Genomic DNA, 14,691 nt, shown 5'->3' with positions numbered 1-14,691 from the left:
TCATGTATTTTATTTGAACCTTTTCAGCCTTTTTACAACAGTGAACTTCCGTTTCCATGGGAACCAGCTGCTTGTTCTGGATGTACAATGCAGATTCTGAAGGTTCTTTACTGAAGTAATCTATTTGTAGTGTCAGTAATCTCAGTATTTGTAGGGTCAGTAATCTGAGTATTTTTAGGGTCAGTAATCTGAGTATTTGTAGTCAGTAATCTGAGTATGTGTAAGGTCAGTAATCTGAGTATTTGTGACATCTTTTCATCTCTGAGCTTCAGTAAAAACTGAAAACATTTAAAGGTTCATCCACACAGACATGAAGAACGAAGGTTTGATGAAAGAATAAAAGCTGATGTTTGGTCCCCGTTTCAGATTTAAATCTGGTTCTGGTTCCACCTTCATACCAACAGAACAACTTCAAGATAAAAGAACAAACAGCTGGACAGATTCCACCAAACAGTTTTCAGGTTTAATATTGGGTTCACAGCAAAACATTCTCAGAACGTTTGATTCATAGAAAAACCGTTTTTACTTTCAGGAAATATATCAGATCAAACAGCGCCTCCTGCTGGACACTCAGAGTCACAACCACCAGCTGCAGGTTGAGTCTCAGAGCTGGGTTTAAGGTTGTTTCGTGTCTCTGTGACGTTTAAATAAACTCTTCAAGCTCTTGTGTCAGAATCTTTTCCATGACATGACATTTTCAGTCGTGTTCCTGAAGTTTTTCCTGTGGTTTCGGCTGGAAACATCGACCGACGGCTCAAAGACCAGAACCTTCCTCCAGTTGGGTTCAAGTCTGCTGTGGACTCCTCAGAACCATCTGGACTGAAACCTGCAGACGAAACAGACTCACCTGGTCTCCGACAGGTAAAGCCACCTAAAGCCTGCAGTCATTAAACCTCATGTAGGATCTCTGCTGTCGGTTCTGAAACTCTGAATGTTGTCGTCTAACATCACACCATAAAACCAAACCTGAACAAAGTTCTCACCTCAGAACCTCCAGAAATGTTATTAATGATCAGAATTCTACCTTCAGACTGGGAATATCTCCAGAATTTCAGGTCCTCGAAGTCCACAGAGGAGAACGTCCCCTGGAGAAAGTTCTAAAGCAGACCTACCAACAACTGGACAGTTGGTAGGTCTACTCTAGAACTTTCTCCAGGGGACGTTCTCCTTTCCTGCTTCCAGTCTTTTAGTATCACTTAGAACATTCCAGGTCCTTGAAGTCCATAGAGGAGGGTCCAGATTTATCACTTTTCAATGGACTTCATCTGAACTTCATCAGTCCAGCAGATAAACCCATGACATTTAGGCAGAAAAACATATGAGTTCTGGTAGAAACTGACTCCAAATCAGTTTAAATCCATCCAGGAGTCTCAGTCTGAACATTGCATCTGGTTTCTGATCATCAGTATTATGGGATGTATTCTAGTGTGAGTCATGGAGACAATCCTGGATGTTTCTTATATTTCAGAGAAAACTTGGAATACTCTACAGAGATCTGACACTTTATACATTTTATATTTTACAGAATCATGATATGAATGTGTTCTGTTCACTCATCTTTTATGGTTCTAAAGTGGTTCTACCCATGACGTCCTTCCTGGAGATGTTTTTCCTGAACTCTGCAGGTTTCTAACGTTGCTCATTTGGATGGAAAACATTTCAGACATCAAACCATTCTGTGCAGCTCTCCACAAACATTTACACATTAACCACTGATACCCTACAAATAAAGTGAACTTTACTTTTCCTAACACATTCAGAGAGTTTACGGTATTAGAACTTCACTACATGAACATTATAAATGTTAATGAGCCCACAGCACTACTAATCATGGAGATGAACTAAAAATACAGAAAAAACAAGACATGACAGCAGATTCTTAGTTCTGACTTTGTTTGGTGACACAAACATGTTTCATCTACACGTTAAACTACAAACACACGACTGATCCGCTGAGTAGCTGCAGCTTTTAATTAATGTCTGACTATGAAAGTGATAAAAGGAACATAAAAACAGCTCAGCTCTGCTCAGAGGCGCTGTTTGCCTCCAGATCCCACTTTTCCAAGAAATCCTGCAGGTTCAGGTTGAAGACATCGATGCCTTTAGGCGACAAATGGACGCCGTCGGGCCGATACAGACCTGTGTTGGTGCCACAGCGGATGTTATCATGGCTCAGCGAGGCGCCGCCCAGCTCCGACACGATATTCTGGATGCGGCGGTTCACTGTAGTTCGAACCAGATCCACCTCGTGGTTGTCCACCGAGTGGCGCCAAACCCTGCGGGGGAGGATGTTGGACCAGACAAGGACACATCGCGGGAAGATGCTCCTCATGGAGGTCAGGTCCTTCCTGACGGAGGCCAGCAGGTCGGTGGGGCTGTCGGTGCTCAGGTCGTTGCCTCCCAGGTGGACGATGAGGACGTCGGGGTTCGGCCAGGTAACCTTCAGCTGGTGGAGCTGAGGCAGCAGCTGAGACCAGGTCATGCCCTGGGTGCCCTTCCACCAGATGGACACCCTGCTGGGATCCATGCCCAGCTGCATACCTACCTCCGGGAACTTGGCTCGGGACTCGGCCCAGTACACCAGCGAGTGTCCGCAGATCCAGACATTCTTGGCTTCGCTGCTGATTGGTTTTCCTGGAAGTTTGAACAGGATAAATTTCTCAGTGAGTTTCTGCCTCTAAAGCTGTTCGGCTACACTTCAGTCCTGCTGGCTTCACAAAGATCTGCAGGATCATGTTCTGATCTCAGTAGCTCTGCTCCGAACCAAACTGAAACTGTAGCTGCTCTTCAGTCAATCAATAAAATCAGCAGATTCTCAGAAGATAAACTGAACTGTTGTTGGTCAACGTCTCCACAAAATTACAAAATGACATTTCCATTCAACTAAACTGAGCTCTAATAAACCTTCAGTTCTTCCCAAGCAGAAAGTTCATTTCTTTCATCAGTGGCTGAGTACGTAGTTTAGTCGTCTACTGATGGATCTACGTAGAGACCTGGAAACACCGAACAATCAGAGCAGAGCAGCAGAACACTACAGACAGGAAAAGTCTGCAGAGAATCTGACAGTGAAACTTTGTGAAACCAGACAGGTTTGAACAGGAAACTACAATATTTACTGATATCTGAGTAAAAACTGCCTTTGAAGTGGTTTGTATCTGGTGCTATCAGGTGTTCTACCTGTTAAAATTACATCAATCATAATGACTAGAACAGAAGTAGAACCATTTTAAAACTGCATACGGCTCACAGAACATTTGTGATAAAACAATCTTTGTACTTGTTCAGTTTGTGTCATTTAAGACAATCAGAAGTTAGTGTATTTCAAACAATCAGAAAATCAACGGATGGATCAAAGAAAGACTAAAATGATCACCTACCTTCACCATCTGACAACAAACTCTCTGCAGGGTTTGTTGTTTCATTTTAGAGCCGAACTTCATTTAGAAATCAAACATTGCAGGTCTGAAAAGCTCTGAGTGACTGTTAGCTGTATTCATGTCCCTAGCTAATGGCTAACGGCTAACAGCTAACGGCTACATTTATGGACAGACTTCATCATTACTGCTGGCTGACTATCCAAACAGAACATGCAACAACACTAAAAACCTTTCTCTAGACCTGATGCTAACGTTCTGGTTTACGGTTTCGTGGCTTCAGCCTTTCTTGTTCAGCTTCTGTCTGACCTTCTGAGGTTCATCTACAGTCCAGTGTTTCATTTAGGGAGAAGAAATGGAGTCACTCAGCTTTAGCCCCAAGAAAGTTTCATGTTTCTGTCCAACAGCGTGAAGACGGGAAATACAAAAAATCATTTTATCCAGGAGAGCAGCTCAGGAGGCTTCTGGATGTGGAAACTCCTCCAGCACCAAACACTCTGGAACAACAGCTTCTCCACAAAGTCCCAGAACAGATTTCTGCTCTGATTGTCAGCAGGAAGAAAACCTGTCTGGGATGGATTTTGGACTGGTGTTAGACAGGCTCTGGACCAGTTTTAGATTAGATTAGACATTAACCCTGTTTTGGACTTAATTTTTATCTGAAATATGTTAGAGGGTAAATGTAGTATTAGAGGGTAAATGTAGTACTAGAGGGTAAATGTAGTATTAGAGGGTAAATATAGTACTAGAGGGTAAATGTAGTATTTGAGGGTGAATGTAGTACTAGAGGGTAAATGCAGTATTTGAGGGTACATGTAGTACTACTGTAGTACTGTAGTACCATGATGTCAGTAAATTAGATCAGCTGTAGTTCCTGGTTGTTCCACCAGGTGGAGCCTCTTCCTGTTTAATCCTGTAGAGACCAGAGGAGTCACTCAGACTACAGTTGAAGCAGAGAGCATTGTGGGAGTTTAGCTTTTTACACATCATCTTGTTATTGGCTTGTTAGAACTCCATTTCTAGTCCCAAACTCCACATTGGACCCGTCCTTTACCTAGACCTGTCCTCTACCTGGACTCTTCCTCTACCTGGACTCACAGAGCTGTAGCGCAACAACAGCAGTTACCCGAGCACATGTTTACAGGTAAAGGTGAGACTGTCGTCTGGACGAGTGTTTGTGAGACAGAAAATACGGCAGAAACAGCCTCTAGGATTCAGAGATGCTGCATTGCATGCTGGGGAGCTGGAAAGACTAATGAGCTAACAGGCTAAGGGTCCGTACACGTCGCCACCGATGAACATTTCATACGTTAGGATTAGCAGCAGCATGTCGACTTCTCACCTACAACCTAGTTACATCTGACAACTCTCTGGTGTTAGCTTCCTGAGCTAACAGGCTAGTTAACAGATGAACTGATCCTGATTAGCTGACTAACGCTAAAACAGTCAGCTTGGAGGCCAAGCTTACATTTAGCTCTGACCAGCTGCTACATATTAAAGTTATAGTTAACACTAATTTATCCTTTAGCTTTAGCTGCACATTTAGCTACGTAACATATAGATGGACTAAGAGGAAACTGTGACTGAAACTGCTAAAGAGGACAATAGCTAACTACATTAGCTTGCTAACACGCAAAAAGGTAAGATCCCAATTAGCATCTTAAAAATAATCACAGTGACGTTAAATAATTTTTAGTGACAACAAACCTCCAGTCAGTCACCGCTAATCCCAAATGACGCTCACGCTCTTATACGTTAGCTTCAGACGGAGAGCTAGTTCAGAAAACAAAAAGGCCTAAATTACATCACAGCTATTTTACAAATGCAGGTCAACTTAGATCAACATGTAAAACACCTCCAGTGAACATTTAGCTTGATGCTAATCCAAAAAACGGCCACAACATTCGAAGAAGAATAAAACAAATGGAGTGAAGACAGAGGAAAAGCTGGACGTAGACTCTTCAGGTGCATCGATCATGTGGAAATAAGCAGCTGTCTGGGACAAATACAGTACATACCTGCTAACACCAGCTAACTGCTAACAGTTAACAGCTAACTAGCTACATGTTCTTCTGGGACACGGCAGAGAGTTTTCAGTGCTAGCTTCTTATGGTAACATTTCAGTGCTGTCTGGTGGCTGATCTACTGGAGAACCAGAGGCTAACATCCCAAATGAACCTTTAACATAGATGTTTGACCACATTTTAAACTTGTTTTTTGTCAGTTTCTGTCAGACTCAAAGACATTTCTTCTCCTAAAGGAACAAATCAGCTAAAATACACCGCCTGGCCAAAAAAAAGTCTCCACCTGGATTTACCTGAGCAGACAGGTCAGATCTTCCCATTGGATAATTACTGCAATGATGAAACATCTTCTTTACCTCTAGCTGATTCTCATTCCTCAACAACCATGTTGGAAGACATATCCTGTGGTCATGAAAGGATGTTAATCTGTCTCAGAAGGCTCAAATTATTGGCAAACAACTAAAGAGATGAAATGACTAAAATCAGGTTAAGAACCATCCAACGCATCATTAAAACCTGAAGGATAGTGGAGAACCATCATCTCCAGGAGCTAATGTGGTCTGATGAGTCCAGATTTACCCTGTTCCAGAGTGATGAGGGCATCAGGATAAGAAGAGAGGTGGATGAAGTGATGCCCTCATCATGGCTAGTTCCTACCAGCCTGTGGGGGTTAGGGTTATGATCTAGGGTTGGTCAGGTTCAGCAACGTTATGTTCCCAAAGAATGAGGTCAGCTGATACCTGAAGATACTGAAGGACCAGGTCTTTCCATCAGTGGAGGTTTTCTTCATGTTCCTAGATGACGATGAGGATTCATGGGGTCACATTGAGAATGAGTGGATCAGGGAGCATGAGATGGATTGTCCTCCAGAGTCCAGACCTCAGCCCCACTGAGGACCTCTGGGGATGTTCTGGAGGAGACTTTGGTCCGACTGTCCCATCATCAATAGAAGATCTATGTAGAAAATGAATCCATCTCCAGACAGAAATAAATGCTGTGACGTTGCAGAAGCTTATAGAAATGATGCCACGGTGAATGAGCGCCGTTCTCAGAGCTAAAGGTCCAATTAAATATCAGTGTGGTTTTTTTTGGCTGGGCGGTGTAGAAGAACATGAGCTTACAGGCGGAACCACCAGGATCCTGTTTCTTTAAGCCTGTTTGATACGAGCTTTGCTGTATTAAACCAGTGTGTTACCTGTTCATTTAAACCAGTACCTTAAAGGGTGTTTTACTGTACATTAATCAGGAAGGCATGATGTGTTTACGGGACAGCAGCTCTCCGGATTTCCAAAATAAAACGCATTGGGAAACCTGGCAAAGACGACTGAAGTCAGTTTGATGCAAAAACAAATCAGCAAACTGGACTTACCCTGAAGCGCTACTAGCTGCGCAAAGACGTACCCCGGCCAAATGCAAAGTCCTGCGTAACATTTGTACAAAGAAATAAAAGGAGTTTCTGCGTCCTCACTGGTCCTGCAGCAGCAGCGTTCTGCTGGTTCCTGGGTTTAAGTGTTCCCTAGAACGTCTCTTACGTTCTCTACACTCTGGATGCTTCCATCATGCTGCTGTTGGGACTTTATCCCGAAATAAAAAAGGTTCAGTATTTATTTACTGAACTAAAAATGCCACAAACGAGCTGAGAACTTAACTGAAGCTCGTCCAGGACTAAACAAAGAGCACTAACTCTTAGAACCTGAATACAGGCGGTTCTAACAGCTTCAGGTAGAACATTTATTTACACGCTTTAGTTTGCTGAAAAATTGATGAATAAGATAAAAACTTAGTGAGAAAATCAGCTTTAATCTCACATTTAGCTGAAGTTTAGCTTTCATCATTCACACGTAGCTAAACCTACAAATAACTCCAATACAAAGTCGGACTGGATGAAGAGCGACCCGTCAGAAATACTGGTTTTTAACGGTAGCTGCTAAATATTCAACATTAGCACTCAGTAAACTAGCCGAAGTAATTAGCTGAACCACAAACGTTCTGAGCTGGAAAACGCTGGCTGCTGCAGCAAACTGGTCACAAACGACTTACTCACCAACAGTGGAGGTCCTGATTCATGAGATTTACAGCCTCAACTCACTGATCTGATGAAAAAAAGACGTGAACATTGAAGAGGGACTCTGGTGGAGGAAAGAGATAACGAACTGCCGCTAACGCAGGACGCAACGGGCTGGAAATCAGAAGCAGCTAACGTCTCCTGTAGGTTTAAACGTCCATCTGAGCTTCAGAACAACCAAACATGAAACCTGGTGGTAGTCCTGGACTCAACCTGATAGACTCTCAGTCAGCTCCACATGTTTACATCTGGACTACTGAGACCTGGAGGTCCTACTGAGACCTGAACCAGGTCCTACTGTGACCTGGACCAGGTCCTACTGTGACCTGGAGGTCCTACTGAGACTTGAACCAGGTCCTACTGACACCTGGAGGTCCTACTGTGACCTGGACCAGGTCCTACTGAGACCTGGAGGTCCTACTGAGACCTGGTCCAGGTCCTACTGAGACCTGGACCAGGCCCTACTGAAACCTGGACCAGATGATTGCATCCATCCTTCATACTGAGTAGACTTCATGTCTTTCTGAGCAGACAGCATCAGCTACCTGGAAGACCTGGAGTAAAGTTCTGGGTGTATCTAAAGCTAGCTGTTTACACTCAGCGGTTCCTGTTTAGTCCAACCTGGCAGAACGTTCTGACAGAACTTTAGGCGTCCTTCTCTCCAGGAAAGGATCTGTGTGGTGTTATCTCCCATTAAAGCTGTCAAGAAACACAACTACTGAGCTTTAACCCGCGGACTGAGCTTTAACCCGCAGACTGAGCGTTAACCCTTAGACTGAGCTTTAACCCATAGACTGAGCTTTAACCCGTAGACTAAGCTTTAACCTATAGACTAAGTTTTAACCTGTAGACTGAGCTTTAACCTATAGACTGAGCTTTAACCCGTAGACTGAGTTTTAACCCGTAGACTGAGCTTTAACCCACAGACTGAGCTTTAACCCGTAGACTGAGCTTCAACCCGTAGACTGAGCTTTAACCCACAGACTGAGCTTTAACCCGTAGACTGAGCTTTAATCCGTAGACTGAGCTTTAACCCGTAGACTGAGCGTTAACCCGTAGACTGAGCTTTAACCCGTAGACTGAGCTTTAACCTGTAGACTGAGCTTTAACCTGTAGACTGAGCTTTAACCCACAGACTGAGCTTTAACCTGTAGACTGAGCTTTAACCTGTAGACTGAGCTTTAACCCACAGAATGAGCTTTAACCCGTAGACTGAGCTTTAACCTATAGACTGAGCTTTAACCCGTAGACTGAGCTTTAACACACAGACTGAGCTTTAACCCGTAGACTGTCCTGGTTTTAGATGCTCGGCCATGTTGGTCGTTGAGATGTGATCGGTAAACTGCTGTTTGCAAAGTTTACACTTGACTTTTTATCCATCAGTTTGGGCCACAAGCAGCCACACCGACAACTTCTTTTATAGTTTCAGTTTGGAGCTGAAACAACATAGTGTGAATGTTTGTCTCTGTGTAGAGAGACAAACATTCACACGTACAGATAGTTTAGACTCACTGATTAACCTCAGCAGGTCTTTGGACTGTGGGAGGAACCTGGAGAACCCAGCAGGAGAACCTGGAGACTCCATGTAGAAAGATCCCAGGAGGGCCGGGACATGAACCAGGGCGACGGCACTAACCACCGAACCACTGTGCAGCTGGACTGAAGACATTTTCTATGTAAAATATTCTAGTTTCGACGACTGATTGGCCGATGCACCGACTGACCCCACAACATCTGGGTTCAAATCCAGATGTGATGTTCCAAAGGAAATGTGTGCAGAAGCTGGACCAGAGTGAGCACTGAGTGTAAACACATCTACGCTGGAAATGGAACAAGCTGGCTTAAAAATTCTCAGTGTCTACACATCTAGCTAATGATAAGGGCTGATTTCTAAAATATTAAATTTATAGAGTTGGTATTAGTAATTTAGTTTATAATAACTGATCTGACTACATAGTGATACGATGACTTACAGCCTTCAGTGCAAGCTAGATAACCATAGAGTCACCGTAAGAGGAGGAAGATGACGGTAGTGTGGAGGTGTGGAGGGAGATAGCAGTCGGCTTCTTGATGGCTGGGACGAACCACTAGGATCAGATAACAGGAGGAACCTTTGTGGCAGTGCAATGTTTCTATGTGCTCTGTTAACACGTCAGGAGGTCCAGAGAATCATCTGGACAGAACCCTACAGAGCACTGGACCACCGGGCCTGACGCTAGCTCACAAGTCATAGGTTTACTGGTTCTAGATGAAGCCTGTGTTTCTACCTGGGAGGAAGTTATCTACTTTAACCTGCTCAAAGTACCTGTCGAGTTAAATAAAAACAGCGTGAATCACATAAATGGCATGCAGCTGTATACTTGAAAATGTATGAACATCATGTTACTGGAGGTAAAGTCCCTGTAATCCAAGCGTTTCTAGTTAGGAGGAGCATCTGTAAACCAACAGGTTGTGATACCTGCAGCCATCAGGGTTCCGTCCTTCTCTCCTTGCTTCTTGCGAGCTTGCATGTCTTTGTACTGCTGCTCTCTCTTTTCCAGAAGCCGCTGGTTGTACAAATCCAACTGCAATATGAACATAAACAACTGAAGTCCTCCATGTTTTTCATTATTTTGAGGTTTTTGCTTTACTAAAGACAGGAGATGACTCTAGGATTTATCTGTCATACCACTGGAACTACTTGAAGTAAAAGACTTGAGTACAGGAGTATCACTCACCCTCAGTGCTCAGACAGACAGAAGATGGACTTCTTTTTGGTTCTTGAAGATGCTTCAGCTCTTAAACATGAAGCCTCTTCAGTTCTAACTCTGAATGTTTGGCTTAGAACTGAGGAACCTTCCTAGTTAGGAACTGAAACATCTTCAAGAATCAAAAGGAAGTCCAGTTGTCTCACTGAAGCATCTAGAACTACCATGACCGGGATCACATAGAATCCACACAGACGGTAGCTCATCCTTACCTTTTCCTTCTGCTTAGTCTTGATGTCATCGTCTGCCGCCGCTGAAGATGGAGGACTGGCAGCTGACGGGGACTCTGTCGGTAAACTGAACTGGACCGATTTGGTTGGTTTGGCTGGTGGCTGCACAGCAAGACATTTCACCGTCTCTATGACCTTCAAGCACCGAGCCACTGTGGTGGAGATGGCTGATGAGTCATCGCCTGAAGGAATTGAGGTTGCTGGTGTGGATAATGGTAGGGTTGCCATGGCAGTGGTCAAAGGGTGTGGAGGACTGGAGGAGTTAGGGAGCAGAGTTGGGTCAGGAGTGCCGATAAAAGGCAAAACTGAATAACTGGAGGGTGGAGTGAAAGGAGGTTGTCCAATAGGGCGCCGGGGTGGAGGTCCAGGAGGAGGTCCTGGAGGTGGCTGTCCAGGACGCCGTGGAGGAGGTCCAGGTGGAGGTCCTGGAGGTCGCAGGTGTGGCTGCCCAGTGGCAGGAGGAGATGGAGCTTCAATAATTGTTGATGTCGAGGTCTGTGAAGGGAAAATGTGGGAAGTGATGCCAATTGGCCAGTTGACTGGTAGAGGTGGATGTTGGTAGTGAGCAGGGGGAGGCCCAGGAGGAGGCTTGGGGGAAGGGGTGCTGGAGGGTGTGGTCCCTCTCGTCTTGGTAAGACTTTGCAGCTGTTGTGTGTTCTTTAGAGTCTCCAACTCCTCCTGGTCCAGGAATTCCTTGTACTTGGATGTGGAGGTTGGATGTCTGCTGAGTGGTTCCAAACTAGAGGATCTAACACGGGACGGAGAATGAATGTGATCAAATTCCACAGAACTGGTTCTGCTCGTTCGCAAGTCTTCCCTTGGAGACGATAAAGTCTCTCTTTCAGTGGAGGACAGCTTGGGGCTGTAGATTTTCTCCTGTGCTCGACTGGCCAGTTTGGACACATCTCCGGTACTCAGCTTCAGGCCGATTGTACGGAGAAGACTTTGGATCTTGTCGTAGGGTTCTGTCGTTGGATCCTCGCTCGTCCCCTCTACTAAGGACCGTTTAGGACTTGGTTTCTTCTGCTCCACTTCCAGAACCAGACTGCTGCTGGGTGGCTCTTGAGTCAACCCTACAATCCGGGAGAAGCCTTTGCCATCCTGAAGAGCCCGCTCATGAGGCAGCAGGTCGTCACTAACATGAACCGGCTCTGCTTCCTTCTCAGCATCAACTTTTTTGTTGAGCATGTCGAGGAAGCGGTCCAGAGGCGGTTTCTCAGCGGGAGATGACGGGTGTAAGGTGGTGAGCTTCAGTCTGGGAGAAGGGCTTCGAGGAGGCGGCACTACCGGAGAAGGAGGCCTTAAAGGCGGTTCAGAGGATGAAGTGGCAGCAGAATCTTTCAAATGAGTTTGAGTGGAAGCAGTGGGGCTTTGACCAGACTGAGAGGGTGGCGAGAGATGGTGGGGTTCGGGAGACTGGCTCTGTTTGACTGGGAGATATGGATCACACGGTCGGTCCACGTATGCCAGGTCATAGTAGCGATCGTCATAGGGTTCATCATAGACATCGTAGCGATCGGTGTACCGGCGGGGGGCAGGTAGCGGGCCACCATAGGGAGGTTCAGCATAGACACGACTTTCAAAAGGGCGGTCCCCATATGGATGGTCAGCGTAAGGCCAATCAGCATAGGGCCGGCTGGCGTACGGGTTGCCATAGCGCTCCGCATACCGCCGATCTTGGTAAGGACCGTATGCCCGGTCATAGTAGGGATCATCATAAGGAGGATGATGGAGGTATTCGGGTCCCTCTGGTCGTTTCTTCAGGATGGACCGGACTGGTTTGTACTCGGTGAGCGGGACAGCAATCCTGCCATGGTCGTAGTCTATGCAGGTCCTCTGGCCGGGGTCCGGTCCTCTTGGGTCCACCAGGGACTTCTTATAGGCGATCATCTCATTCAGCTCCTCCAGCTCCCGTTTCTTCCTCGCCAGTTCGTCGTCCATGACTCCTCCTCTCCTGGTCGGAGGACTCAGCTCCCTCCTCCTCTTGTGGCTTTCCTCTCGTTCTCTGCTGACTTTGCTCTTCTTCTTGGCGGCTCTGTCTCTACTCCTCTCCCTGCTCCTGCTGCGACTTCTGCTCGAGCTCTTGCTGCGACTCTTTGAGCGGCTTCTGCTGCGCCGGTGCGACGTCTCCCGGCTGCGTCTGTACTTGCTACTCTTGCGGTCACGTTCAACGCTGGGGCTGCGTTTCCTCTTGACAACACGTCCAAATTGGTCCCTTGGCGGACTCCTACTTTTACTTCGACTCCGAGCCCGACTCCGACTCCTGCTCCTGCTTCTAGTCCCGCTGCGGCCATATTTACGGCGAGCAGAGCCGTGATCCTTCCTGACTGGCTTGCTGTCCTGCGCTCTGAGGTTTTTCACAATGGCTTTCAGCTTGTCCATCTCTGGTTTTTCCTTCCTGAAATGTCGGAAGTAAAATCAGCCACAGACAGAAAGTGCTCACAGAAACATTTATGGAATCTATGATTTAATCAGAGTCAATTATATTTACACATAAAAAATTTAACATATGAATTCAAGAAGAACAAGAACTTTCTGGAAACATATCTCTGTCTTTACATGTGTTTCTACTCTACACACAAATGTTGTCATGACTCACTCTTCTGCTTTTGTCAGCTTGATGGTCATCTATCAAAGGAGAGAAACACATTTTACACTGAATTAGACCAATAATTAACACTATTATGAGTGTTAGTCCTGCACAGAGGAACACCTGGTGGCCCCTGAAGGAGGTTTTAGTGAGGAAACTTAGCAGCATCAACACCCGAGTCTGTTTTTTAACCCACTAATGAAAAATGTAGACAATGATCTCTAATAAGCTGCTCACTGCCTTTACTGTATGTGGAGTAACAGAAACCCAGAAGAGGACACCCACATATGATAAACTACTATCATTATACTGTAGCTCACTGAAATTCAATGCTGTCGAAATATTTTGGACATAAAGGGTCAAATGGTGGAGGCCATGGAAGTGTCTGAGACAGTCCTGCTCACCTTTCCTTTGATTGCACCGACACCCCCGAGTTTCCGGACGTGGAGGAAAACGCTCTCTGTGTAGCGTTTTATCCTGATGGCCTGGTTTCCTCCTTCCGCCGTCTCATGCTGAACAAACCACAGACATGTTTTAAGATACATCAGACAAACTAGAATCCTCCGTTTATTCAGCCTTTGCTGTTTCTCCATTGGAAGACTAGTCAGACTACAGTTCAGGTTAAAGCAGAGAGCATTGTGGAAGTTTAGCAGCAACGGGCACCATGACAAAGACTTCTGAAGAGGTTAATGACCTGAAATGTACCATCTTTTAATCGTAGGAGCTTCAATAGAAAACTGCTGGATTTTTGACAAGTTTTGAGTCATTTTAGACAAATTTCGAGTCATTTTGGACAAATTTTGAGTCACTTTTCATAAAAAACTGGAGTCATTTTGGAGGAGTGTGGAGAAGTTTGGACAAGTCTTTCTCAATTTCGACATTTCTGAGAAATTATGAAAAAGTTCTTTGTTGAGAAGACTTTTTGGGAAGTTTTTGAGTTTAGTAGAATGTGGTTCCCCTCTTCCTGTTTAATCCTGTAGAGACCAGAGGAGGTTAAAACAGAGAGCATTATGGGAATTTAGCAGCAACGGGCACCATGACGAAGACTTCTGGTAGTTAATGACCTGAAATGTTCCACCTTTTAGTCGTAGGAGCTTCAGGAGAAGTCTGTCTGGTTTCTCCTGAAGAACCTGGATGAGTTTAGCAGCAATGTGGCACCATGACAAAGACTCCTGAGGAGGTTAATGACCTCCAACCAGAAGTCAAACTGGGATCAACAGAGGTCCTGGGTCTCAGTGAAACATGGAACATCCTGAATGATATGTCCGCAGATTAGAACTGAAAAGGTATTTTCGTCAGCACGAGGATGACGAGGACTCACCGGGACGACGCTGAACTCGACCTTCTCATTCAGCTCCAGCTTCTTCTTCTCGATCACCTCAGACATGTGGAAGTAGAGCTGAGGGTTCTGAGTGCACTTGATGAGCCCAGAGTCCTGGAAGAACTCGATAACGATGCCCTGGTTTAAAAACAGAATCAGGTTCAGGACTCCTATTCACAGGTGCTCAGAAGGAACCGAGGAACAGGTTCTTACATGTCGACGCTGTTCGATGGACTCCTCAAAGGAGTCGGGGAGGATCTCCACGTACGTCGCTCGCTCCTCTTTGGTCTGTGGATTGGTGGCGATGTTGAAACGGACCTTCAGAGATCAGACAGATCAG

General features: G+C 45.4%; 1 protein-coding gene across 3 annotated transcripts in view; it reads right to left on the bottom strand.

The window, feature by feature from the left end:
- Positions 1 to 441: 441 nt before the first annotated feature.
- The window catches only part of si:dkeyp-121d4.3 (uncharacterized), a 28,577-nt gene continuing 14,327 nt past the window's right edge, over positions 442 to 14,691 (bottom strand). For 2 of the 3 annotated variants that reach the window (XM_023263345.3, XM_055018864.1), the window contains exons 15-21: positions 14,565 to 14,669; positions 14,352 to 14,489; positions 13,435 to 13,542; positions 13,040 to 13,068; positions 10,423 to 12,838; positions 9,922 to 10,027; positions 442 to 2,634 (exon numbers count right to left, since the gene is read on the bottom strand). In XM_023263345.3, coding sequence (XP_023119113.2) covers positions 2,018 to 2,634; positions 9,922 to 10,027; positions 10,423 to 12,838; positions 13,040 to 13,068; positions 13,435 to 13,542; positions 14,352 to 14,489; positions 14,565 to 14,669 — 3,519 coding nt within the window. In that variant the 3' untranslated portion in view covers positions 442 to 2,017. Of the gene's footprint in view, positions 7,891 to 7,934; positions 10,028 to 10,422; positions 12,839 to 13,039; positions 13,069 to 13,434; positions 13,543 to 14,351; positions 14,490 to 14,564; positions 14,670 to 14,691 lie in introns of all 3 variants that reach the window. The other variant, XR_008604428.1, reaches the window with a different exon arrangement.

The sequence above is a fragment of the Amphiprion ocellaris genome, chromosome 16 (assembly GCF_022539595.1).
Source record: "Amphiprion ocellaris isolate individual 3 ecotype Okinawa chromosome 16, ASM2253959v1, whole genome shotgun sequence".
Classification (NCBI taxonomy): domain Eukaryota; kingdom Metazoa; phylum Chordata; class Actinopteri; family Pomacentridae; genus Amphiprion; species Amphiprion ocellaris.
This window is presented reverse-complemented; position numbering and strand designations above follow the sequence as displayed.